Source organism: Tasmannia lanceolata, unplaced genomic scaffold (assembly GCF_043159265.1).
Source record: "Tasmannia lanceolata isolate RefF3 unplaced genomic scaffold, GAP_Taslan_0.1 ptg000002l, whole genome shotgun sequence".
Taxonomy (NCBI): domain Eukaryota; kingdom Viridiplantae; phylum Streptophyta; class Magnoliopsida; order Canellales; family Winteraceae; genus Tasmannia; species Tasmannia lanceolata.
In genome coordinates, this window is record NW_027518679.1 from 56,755,521 (window position 1) to 56,767,949 (window position 12,429).

A 12,429-nucleotide genomic window follows, 5' to 3' on the forward strand; every position below is an offset into this window, starting at 1 on the left:
TATGGCCCATTAACACCATACACGTGGAATAAGTATACGGTGGAAATTGTTCTCGTTATGCAGTCATGTGCATGAGCATGCTGATTATTTAATTAAAAGCTATGGGCAGTATTGTAATTGTGATCTCAGTTACCACTTAGCACTAGACAAGAGATGGGAAGTTAGAGAGGGAGATAGAGGGATGGATCATTTAACAAGGAGATAGTGCGTACAACGTTCGACACGTACCCTACTCTAACCACACTACATTTATTATGAACAGTGCTCCCAGTGGGGCTCGAAAAGACAGAAAAAAAAGAGGGAGTAAAAAAAGAGAGGAAGAGAATGAAAAATGAAAACACATCTCTTTCGTGCTCTCTTTCCCTCTCTTAATGGGATGAGAAGAGAATAATTTAGAAAAAGAGAGATGGGTAATCTGTTATATTTGTGCTAAGTGGGGATAAGGAATTTCTCAGCTACATCCTATTATAGCCATCTTCCTTTTTCAGTAGGTAGAATTTTCAGAAATCCAAAAAAAAAAGAGTATGATTTTATGTTAACCAAAGAGATCTATCTTTGGAGCTCACTTTCTCACCTTTATTCTCTTCTTTTACTTCTCAAACAGAACAGATTCTCCTCATTTTGTTGGGAGAGATGGGAAGAGGTAGAGTTGAACTGAAGAGGATTGAGAACAAAATCAACCGTCAAGTTACCTTCTCTAAGCGAAGGAATGGTTTGCTTAAGAAGGCTTATGAGCTCTCCGTTTTATGCGATGCAGAGGTGGCTCTCATCATCTTCTCCACCCGTGGCAAGCTCTTTGAATTTGGAAGTTCTGGGTACAATCTCTCTCTCTCTCTCTCTCGCTCTCTCTCTCTCTCTCAACTCTTCTTCTTTCTGTTTTACTTTCTGTTAGGGTTCCACGCAAAAGCAATAGTCCCACATCGGACATGTGAAATGAATGTTGATGGGTTATAAGGGAATGAGCACCCTCTCTCTAACAGCTAGCTTTTAGGGGTGAGTTCTACCCGGTTTGAATCATAGACAAATGGTATCACAGCCCAGGGTGTGGTAACCCCGGTTTGCCTCTGAGGGCAGGAATGTCCCTTCTTGTTTTAGGATAAATGCTCTCACCTGAAACTTTTATCCTGCATAGCAAAATAGTCTTTTTACATTGACATAATTTTAATTCATTTTCATTTCTTTTATTTTTTGGGGTTTTCAAAGCCTCTATTCTACATTCTATATAAAATTATAAATGAACTTCTCTTATTAAATTTTACACACACACACATACACACACATATATATATATATATATATATATATATATATATATATATATATATATTCGAGTAATTAAACGTTTCACAATTAGTGAACTGAATTTATTGTCATAATCGAAAATTTCCATGGGTTTGTAAAGAATCAATCTATTTAAACCATGATCATGAGCAAGTGCATAGATATACTCCTGTAAGAGAAGCGGATATAGGAAACATTGTTGTCGAGATCTGTCTATTTCTAAATATCCTTGTAATTCCTCCATTTGAAATGATACTTCAATCAAAAGCATAGAGATTTCTTGGGTTATCACCGTCGACAAAAGGATCACCCTAAGATGATCATCTCATGGCTATTGAGAACGAATCAAATCAGATGGTTCTATTTCTCAATCTTTCTGACTTGCTCTTACGGAACCAAGGTCGAAAAGATTGAAAAAGTCAGTCATTCACAACCACTGATGAAGGATTCCTAGAAAAGTTAAGGATTAGTAATCCTTTTTCGAAATCGAATGGATTCGATCTTATAAGCATTTCAGTATTTAAATGAATGAATTTTTTTTGTTATTTTCTCTTTTCATCATTTAGGGACCATTTCTATTTACATGCTCTCATGATGAATCATTCATGATTGGCCAGGTCATTGATACGGATAATATCCAAATACCAAATCCGTTCGCTATGTGACCACAACGACGCAATTATCAGGGGCGCGCTCTACCACTGAGCTAATAGCCCTGCGGGCCTCCCACGGGAAGGCCCACTATGCCAAAAGTGAGAGAAAGCCCATCCCTCTCTTTCCTTTTTGCGCCCCGGTATATGATAGCACCCAATTTTTTCGATTCTGTAGTTCGACCTATGATTTATCATTCATGGACATTGATAAGACCCTTCCATTTAGCAGCACCTTAGGATGGCATAGCATTAACGTGAATGGCGAGGTTCAAACGAGGAAAGGCTTAAGAAATTTTTCCATCTGACGTACTCCCCCCTTGATCCGGGAATAGCGACATGAAGTAAATGTCCTGTCCAAGCTAGGGAACTTACTCCGAAGAGTCCTGACAAATGATGATTGAGACGAGATTCGGCATTTTTGAACCACGAAACGCTTGGTTTCCATTTGGGTTGTAGGTGTAACCAACCCGCTATTAAGGAAACTTATTACTCTTGCAGAATATATAGCTCTACAATTAAATAATAGAGTTTCGTTTCGAAAGGCAATGAAAAAAGCTATTGAATTATGAGAAAAGTGTTGGTGCGCTCAAGTCGTTATGATGCCTCCCATTGGTTCCTGTATGTGGGACCCAAACATTTAAACCAATGGGAGGCGTTATAACGACTTGAGTGCACCATTTTTTTGGTGTGCTCAAGCGTACCAACACTTTTCTGTATATATATATATATGAGGAAATGGTTTGTGTGCAACTGCACAGATAAGCTATCTGTGCATGGCTACACAAACCATTGGGGGGGGGGGGGGGGGCACATTTTTGGGGGATCCAAAGCATTCATTTGGAAGGCCCTTCCATGGATAAGGTGTATACCAAAAATCAGCCCTATAGGATCATCCTAACCCAATCAAAGTTGGAGGGGAAAAAATGGACAGAAACAGTGTCTGTCCATTTTCCCCTCCAACTTTGATGGGGTTAGGATGATCCTATAGGGCTGATTTTTTGGTAGGTAATTGTAGCCTACTGCAAGTTTGAATAGTAGTAGTCCTTACTTTCTGTTGGGACAGAAAGCTGGTCTTGTTCCTACTTCTCTCAGAAAGGTGGTCTTGTCTTTGCTATTAATATGTAAGTAATTTGCTATTAATATGTAAGTAATGCAACAAAAGTTTGGATTACAACTACAATGGCCACGAGTGATAGTCCAAGTGCTAAACATTAGAAAAACATTTGGCTCCAATACAATAGATCGAAATGAAAAATGTGCAATTTTGTAATACATAAAACTATACAAAGGAGCTACAGAGATAGACGACCAAGGGGCCCATGTGGAGCTCCAGAAAACACAAGAAGAGTCACTAAAATATAGACTTATATATCAGATGACATACAATTATTCCTCTCTTCTTCTTACGGCTTACGATTCAAATCAAATCTTACGGATTACTATTTGAATCCCATGATTGAATCTTAATTTGTATCAATCTTGCGATTTTTTATTGAATCTTGTGATTCGATCGTAAATAATACGATTCGTATGATTCACACAATTTATCCTGATTAAGTTTTATATAAAAAAATATGATTTCCTTCAATAGTAGAAGCCCTTAAACATCTTACCATTGCCTGATCAAGTACTGAAAATGAATACAAAGATGACCTTGCAAATATTGAGGCTGAAGTTACGGGGTTACATGATCTTCGTTGGGAAGTTGGTTGTTATCTTAATCGGCTACCCGTTCTCCATTGTGACAACATTGGTGTCATCTATCTCATGGCCATCTTATTTTTCATGCCCATAAAAAGTATGCGGCAGTTGATTATCACTTTGTTCAGGTCAAAGCTGCTCGTCTCGAGCTCAACGTTTGCTTCATTCCAAGTTTTGATAAACTAGCAGATAGACTTACGAGGCTGTTTGTCATAGTCGCAGAAATTCTTAGCAGGTCGATAGACAAAGGAAGAGCTAGTGGGCTGCTTTAAGGCTTCAAAATTAGTCACTCTGAAAGAGGGATTTCTCATTTACAGTTCGCAGATGACACTCTTCTCTTCAGCTCCCTTGAATTTATGAAGGTAGTGAACCTCAAAGCAATTCTAAGGTGCTACAAGGTGGTGACTGGGCAAAGGACGAATTTCCGTAAGACTAAAATATTCGCTATACACATGGATTTGGAAGAGACGGTAGGGCTTGTTGGAATTGGGTTGTCAAGTGGATGTTTTTCCTTCAATGTATTTAGGGATACCCTTGGGGGGGGGGGGGCAGACCAAAGAAACCAAAATGGGATCCCATAGTGGAAAGAGAGGAAGAGGCTCGACACTTAGAAGATAAATCTAGTGTCAAGGGGGGAAGAATAACTCTTACAAAGGAGGTATTAGTAAATATTCCAATTTATCAGCTGTCTCTAATCAAATGCCCCATAAGCATAATTAATAGATAGAGGAAGATTCAAAGAAGATTTTTTTTTGCGGGCGGGGGGAGGGGGTCTGAGGAGGAACAATGAATCTCTTGGTTAGCTAGAGGGAGGTATGCAAACCCCTAAAGGCAGGAGGATTAGGAATAAGAAAGATTATGGAAGTGAACCAATTGCTTCTGGGCAAGTGGCTCTAGAGATTTGGTGAAGAGAAATTGCAGCATTGGGTCAAAGTAATATAAAGTAAATACGGGTCTGTTGTGGGGCACTAAGAAGCAGTGGATCGCTTTAAACAAACTGGAGTTACAATGTGGAAAGATATCATGCGGTTCAGGCATCTATTTCTAGCGGAAATGAGATTCAAAGTCCATTATGAAAATCGAGTAAGATCTAGTATGATAGTGGTGCTCCAATCTTCCTTCGAAGGATTTATTCCCTTATTTGTTTATTGTGGCTACATCTAAGGAAGCCCTAATAAAGGACTGCTTTGAGAGAAAGGGAGGACAAGATAGTGAGGATACCTGTTTTTAGAAGGAATTTTTTTTTACAGAGAACTTCAATCCGTGGCTAGGCTTTTTGAATTTCTTGATAGACGTTACATAAAGAGAGATGGATCAAATAAAAGGGTATGGGTCTGGAATACTTAGGGGGAGTTCTTCGTTAAATCATTATATCATCACATTGTGTCATGTCCCACTTCCTCCATATTAGCTAGAGTCTAGTCCTTCTAAGCTTCACCTCATATATGCGTATTCGGTTGGGAAGCTCTTCTGGAGCGGATTCAAACGATAGGTTTCTTGCGAGGGCTGAATATGTTAATTGTAGATCATTGTGCTTTATGCATAGAGGCCGAGGAATCAATAGATCTATTCATTCATTGCAAGCTTGCTCGGAAAATATGGAGTGGTATCCTGGGCAGATTTAGCATATCTTGGGTGTTTATGAGAGAAACTCAGATCTATCGGACTATTGGCAGTCGGTACCATGGAGAAAGAAAGAACAAATTTTGTGGAACATATTTTTCATAGCATTAATTTGGGTTCTTTAGAAAAAGAGGAATGCTAGGGTATTTAAGGGGCATGCTAAGAGCTTCTCTTTCCTATTCTTCAAGATGGTTGTATTAGGGGCAAAGACTATTCCATGCTTTAAATTTGTGTTAGCCTTTGATCCATGGAATGGTTGGAGGGAGATTTGCTATAGCTCGGAGTCGAGGCCCATGATTGTGCAGGAATGGGAGCCTCCTGCTCCAGGCTTTTTAAAGCTTAATTTTGATGGGTCTAGTTTTAGAAATCCAGAACCGACAAGGATTGGGGCAGTTTTAAGTAATGAGGGGGGATCTGTGAGATGGACATTTGCAGGCCCCATAGGGGGTGGCCGCTCCTGGTGACGCGGAGGTTCATGCAGCCCACCAAGGTATTTAGTGGCCGGGGAAAATATGGACAAAGTGGCGATAGAAGGAGATTATCTCAATGTGATCTTATGGTTGAGAGGTTCCCAAGCATTCCCTTGGAGATTCATCCAGTTCTTTGACGATAATCAAGATATAGTGGGCAGGTCGATAATAATATTTCGCCATTTTAGAAGATCCACTAATGGGGGTAGCCAATCGGCTAGCCAGGGATGGGATCCGATTGGAGGTTTTGGAGCACTTTGATTTCCTCCCTCCTTGATATTATTCTTCTCTTTTCTGCTTCGCCTGACATTGTATCCATTTGATGCGCTTTTTGTTTGTGATCTCTTTTTTTTACTTTCATCATATATGTAAGTGACCATCTCAGTCTTTCTTATTAATGGAATCTTTCACCATTAAAAAAAAAAAAGAAACTTACAAGACTGTTGAGCTCCTCGGATTTCGTCTGTTAGGGGACAAGCTTACAGTTGGCTCTTGCCCATTACACTTGGGGAGAGTATGCAAGCAACGAAGTATATATAGTTATTCACAACGTTAGGCAGTGGGGGTGAAACTTGGGCTGGGCTCACTCGACACCTGATGGGTTCAACCCGATTTCGGCTTGGGTTGGTTTGGCATTTCCTCGGCTTGGGTTGGGTTAGGGTTTGGAAAAGGCAACCCAATTTAATTTCTGGGTGGGTGAATCACATGGTCTGTCTCCATCCTAAACGAACGTTCCATGAGAAATGTCTAAGAACTAAAATAAAGGAACAACTTGGGGCTCTTGGCAAAACCCTAAGATGGATTATAAGCCTAGGATCATGAGATCATCGGATCATGGTGATCTCAATGCCATTTGGCCGGTCTTATGGTTTTTCTGGTCAATGGATTGGATAACACATACGAGACATAAGTAGGACCCAATGTGTTGTTTTGGAAGGAGTCTAAAAGTCACTTTCTTAACTTCATTAAAACACGTGGTCTCCATGATCGGATGATCATAAGCCCTTGATCCTTTAGATTCGATCTCACCGTCCTTTGTCAGGTTATCTTACACATAGGATGTCTATTCTAGAGTACAATTGTTGGATCAGAACATTTGATTCTTACTCAGCTCCAAACAAGCTAAAACCTTCTGGATTTTAAAATATTGAAAATGTACAATCCAGATTTTAGCTTATAAAATCCAAGTTTTAGCTTGTAAAAGGTTCATTATTGTACAGAACAACTGAAAAGCTTATCACCCACCAAAGTCAGGGCCTCTTATGAATGCACATAAATATTTGCCAAAAGTACAAGTGGAGGCCTGTTGCTCCATGGTCCAAACCATTTATGTGCTGAGATTTTCTTGTGGTAGACCGCGGTGCAGCCCAAGAAATTACACTGACCCCTCATTTTTTTGGGTGATCCAAACCATTCATTGGTTGGGCCCTGATGTAGATAGGGCGTGCCCCGAGAATCTTCTCTATAGGATGATCCTAAACCTCGGATCTGTGGAGATTTCTATATAGTGCCATCATTTTTAAAACTCCACAAATCGAAGGGTTAGGATCATCCTATGAAGAATATTTTCGGGGCACACACAAGTACTCTATGCCAGGGCCCAACAGATGAATTGTCTGATCAATGATCACCCAAACGGCGTGGGGCCCACTGTATTTTTGGGCTGCACGTGCATGCACGGCCATCCACCATATAATTTCTCTCATTTCCTAGGCTTTGATAGATGAGTTTTTATATGGAGCAAAACCCACACATTGGACGATTCTATCCCTCAGAATTTGTACAGATTTTCTTGACCTTCAATATGCAGACTTTCTTGATGAATACGAACACTTGGTTTTTTATTTTCTAGAGAGGGGAACTATCATTCACTATTGAACCTCACTAACAGGGGGCACATCATTTACCATCTCTCTTTCACATTTGCCTATTTCTTCATTGTGCCCAAATCGTTACAAAGGATTCATGGGTTGGGTGTGTGTAAGTGTGTAACCCAGAAAAGAGGAAAAACAGGGCAATGGACCCATGCAATGTCTATGGATCAAAACAAATGAATGCATTGTTGGGTCTGTTCCAAAGCCAAAAAATGATCTATAGATCAAATGGGTTGCAGTCAATTGGGGAAAATAAAGAACTGAGGAAGATTTAATACTCAGGGTCTTGGATCGTTGTGGGCTTTTCAGAAGGAGATTGAGGATAGAAGGCTTGTGGAGGGAATGCAAAAGTGGGAGTCTTCAAGTTGGTAGAGATGAGGTTCAGCTACTAAATCCAAGTAAGTCTAGCCTTATACTAATAAAAGCCATTTTCTACCTGGCTCATTGGATGTTTAGGATTGTCTGATTTGTGTGTTTTTGTCAAGCCTATGGTAAGTGTTTCAGTGGCCACAAGAAAGCTGGAGATGTTACATTAGATAGAAAATAGCCTCTTTTTTAGAATATGTTGCCTTCTTGATCCAGTAGTAGATTTGGTGCAAACCCATGTGATTACACAGAACCTTATGAGCTCAATGGGTTAGCCTTGTAGTCCAAACCATACCAAAAATCAGATTAGAACATTCAGAAATAGTCAAGCGCCAAACCAGCCTAGAATGCTTACGTTAAAGTTGATTGACAAGATGGTTCAACAATGAGTTTAAACCGTTCTCAAGTATGCATTGGCAATATCGATTCTCACCAAATATAGACCATGTATCTATATATATGTATGTGCATGGCTGTATTGAATATAGGTCTAAAGACAATAAACGTCGAATAAAATGTATCACTAGGGCCCAACAAATCATCTAGCAAATGGTGAAAATGTATCGGTAGCCAGGCTAGTGTAGGTAACTCAAGATAGGGGGTAAAAAGGTTGAAAAGAAAAAATACTATTAAATTTTTTTTAAAAAAAATAATAGAGATGATTTCATATGGTAAAAGTCAGCACCTCAGTCTGAGTCACGAGTGTAGGAGGTCCAAGAGGATGGCGGAAAAGCCCAAAAGCCCGATCAGTCCAAGAGGATGGCGGAAGATAATCCACATCAATGTGTTTGGTTCGCTCATGGAAGACCTGGATGGTAGTGATATGAATGGCAGATTTGTTGTAACAATACAACCGTGCTGACCCTGAAGACGGAAAACCAATTTTGATAGAAAAAACCTCCACCAAATCATTTCTCCACTCGTATATGACATAGCCCTGTATTTTGCTTCATCACGTGATTTAGACACAATGTCTTGCTTCTTACTTCTCCAAGACACCATATTACCTCCAACAAGGGGAATATGGAAATACGAGAAAGAGAGAAGGGAAAACTCACAATGGGACCGAAGGGATGAGCAGTTGTGATGAGTAGGGGGAGAAAATCATTTGAAAGATAACGGAAGTGAGATAAAGAAAGAGAAGAGAAGAAAGAAGAAAGAAGAAAGAAGAAAGAAGAAAGGGGATAGGAGAGAAAAGATGGGAAGAAGAGAAAGGAAAAAGGGAGAAGAGAGAAAGGTAGAGGGGAAGGAAGAGAGAGGAAAGAGGGGGAGAAGCACCTTTGCATCAAGGGTTTCTCCTCTTGCAACATTGGGGAAAAATCCACCCTATGGCTGGACGTGAGAAGAGGGGTTGTTGCACCTTTTTCTTTTCTCCAAATGATTTGGGGCTTTTTTTTCTCGTCTTGACCTCATTTATATGACGTAGTCAAGAATGGAATGGGCTCTCCCTAACAACCAATGAGACATAAAGGCATTTAAGTCATTAATGAATGACTTAAATGCCCCTACTTAAGGATAAAAGAGAGACTACTCTAAGGGGTATTATGGTCAAGTATGTGATAGGACATGATAAGATAATGTGGAACTCAGGTGATGTAGACAACCCCCACATCTAGGCTTATAAAAATCTAACAACGCAAAATAAAAATGTTAACACAAAAAATAGAAACTTAATAAATGAAATGTGGACCGGACGACATGTCATTGATGCTGAATCACATCTGTACTCACCCGTGGGAATAACTCGACTTTGTAGAGCAAACATCCTTAATGGGCCAGAATAAGCCGTCTCGGGATTGGCACAACTCAACCTCGTTAATCCCGGTGCAATATGTCAACGAATGGTCTCGCCAACGAACAAGATGCCGTCGATATGATCCGCTGCGACTGTCCATCATCCTTTCGTGTATAATATCCTTGATCTGGTCCTAGGTAGATGAGCACGCTTGGAATGGTAATGTGGCCATATTAGTGGGCTCTGGTGGGTCTCTATGGTATAGGTATAGATTGGCAAAGTTGAAGACGGAAGAATTCGAGACATCCTCGGGGAGGTTAAATAGGTAAGCGTTAGGACCCAACTGCTTTAGGATCTGATAAGGGCCGAACTTCTTCCTCTTCAAGTTGTCATAGGCTCCAACTGAAAATCACTCACGTCTTAAGCCATTACAAGTCTCCCACACTGAATGTCTACTCTCTCCAGTGCTGATCTGTAGCTGCCTTTACTTTTTGTTGCATGCACACAACTTCTCCAACACCTCTTGTTGTACCTCTTTCATATGATGAAGGAGATCTTTGTCCTCGCCGGCCAATCAACAAAGATCTGAAGAATGACCAACACTTCTTCGATCGGGGTAAGTTATAGCGATAGAGTCTATCAAATGGGGTTTGAGAAATTCATAAATGGTTTCAAAGGGTGACTTTCCAATGGACCTATTGATGGAATTGTTATAGGCAAATTCTGCTCGAGGAAGAATCAAGTCCCATTGGTGAGGTCTTTCGCCAACTAAACATCTCGATAAATTTCCCAATCTACGATTGACCACCCGCCCATCTGTCTAGGGATGGTAAGCCCTACTAAATTGAAGTATAGTCTCCATTTGCTTCATACAATTCTCCAAAAAATGGCCCGGAACTTAGAGTCTCTATCAAAAGTGAGCGACCTAGGAACTCTAGGTAGACGGATGACCTCTTTAAATAATAATTCTACTATGTGTGACGGATCATACGCTTTTGAGATGGAATAAAGTGAGATATTTTGGAGAATCTATCCACTACCACAAAGACATAATCGAATTTCTTAGCAGTCCGGGGTAAATCTATAACAAAGTCTAACGATGTCCTCACAAAGTCTTCTAAGAATCAACAACGGAGAATACAAACCTGTGCAAACCTGTGTTTTAGGCCGGTCCTTGAAAGATTGACATGTCTTCCATTGGCGCACATAACAGATCATGTCACGGTTTAACCGTGGCCAAAAGTACCTCTGCTGGACCAAAGCAAGCGTCTTTGGTTGCCCAAAATGGCCCTCCAAGCCTCCACCATGGAGCTCCTGAATAAGGTTCTCGCGTAATGACCCTGTAGGAATGCACAAGCAAGTACTGTGAAATACAAAATTTTTCTGGATAATAAAAGTCGAGTTGCGATCAATACCTATTGAATGACATGACTCCAAAATAGGACTGTAAAGTGGATCAATCGGATACTGGTCCCTAGGGGAGTCAAATGAGACAACCACTGGTCTTAAGGTATCGTGCAGATATGTCCTCCTGCTTAACACATCAGCTGCCCAATTTTGAACCCATGCTTTGTGCCTAAGGTTGAATGTGGACTCCTGCAGGAAGGTGACTCATTTAGCAAGACGCTTGTTTGAAGTACGTTGCAAGTTTATATAGCCATGCTTCATGGTCAGAGTGTAGCACGAAGTCTCCTTAAATCAAGTAGTACCCTCCAATGCTTGAGAGCTTGAATGACAGCTTAAAATTCGACGTCGTACGTCGAGTACCTCAACCAAGTGTCATTCAACTTCTCGCTGATGAAGGCTAATGGGTGTGCCTCCTGACTAAGGGCAGCCCTGACTAAGGACAGCTCCAATGCCTACTTGATAGGCACAGTCAACCTTAAAGACCTTATTAAATCCGAAAGCGCTAAAATGGGAGAGCTCCTCATCTTGGCCTTGACGAGCTTAAAACTCATGTTAGCATCTGGAGTCAAGTGGAATACACCACAGTTTAGGTACTCAGTGAGCGGTGCGATCACGAAGCTAATGTTATGACCATGGTTTTAAATTTCGGTTTCGGTTAAAATTTCGGACTTATCCGAAACTGAAATTTCGGCCGAAATTACCAAAATTTCGGCAATTCCGTACAAAATTCTGTAAACGGAATAAAAAATTAATATTTTATTGCAAATTTCACTGAAATTCCTGAAATTTTCGAAATTTCGCCGGTTTTGGAACGTTTCGGCGTCGGCCCTCACCGACATTTCGGATTTCGGTCGAAATTTAAAACCATGGTTATGACGAAATCGTCGATAAAATGATGCAAGCCCATGGCCTAAAATCATTATGGCCTGAACTTTAATAGGGTCATCTATCATGCTTCAATAGGGTCATCTATCATGCCCTCTACTAACGCAATACACCCTATGATTTGTGGACATGGACACGGGTGTCGTGTGTCGACACAGACCCGGAGTGTCGGACATGGTAACCCCCAAAAATTTAGAAACGGGGACACAGCTAAAATAGAAAGTATATATATATATATATATATATATATATATATATATATATATATATATATATATATATAGAGGAAAGTGAAGCTACACCACCGGTGTAGCTAACTTAGCTACACCGCCGGCTTAAAGTACAATGGGCCCACATTGTTTTGGTGATCCAAAGAACTCATTTGATTGGCCCTCACATAGATAGGGTGTCCACCAAAAATCAGCTCCATAGGA

The 12,429-nt window shown here is 40.4% G+C and overlaps 1 protein-coding gene across 3 annotated transcripts in view; it reads left to right on the top strand.

Annotated features, from left to right (window-relative positions):
- The first annotated feature begins 272 nt into the window (after nt 1-272).
- LOC143880402 (agamous-like MADS-box protein MADS3) overlaps nt 273-12,429 on the top strand; it is a 31,802-nt gene continuing 19,645 nt past the window's right edge. The window contains exons 1-2 of one of the 3 annotated variants that reach the window (XM_077383390.1): nt 273-491; nt 610-815. In XM_077383390.1, the coding sequence (XP_077239505.1) occupies nt 634-815 (182 nt within the window). In that variant the 5' untranslated portion in view covers nt 273-491; nt 610-633. Of the gene's footprint in view, nt 492-604; nt 816-12,429 lie in introns of all 3 variants that reach the window. The other 2 variants (XM_077383380.1, XM_077383371.1) reach the window with 2 other exon arrangements.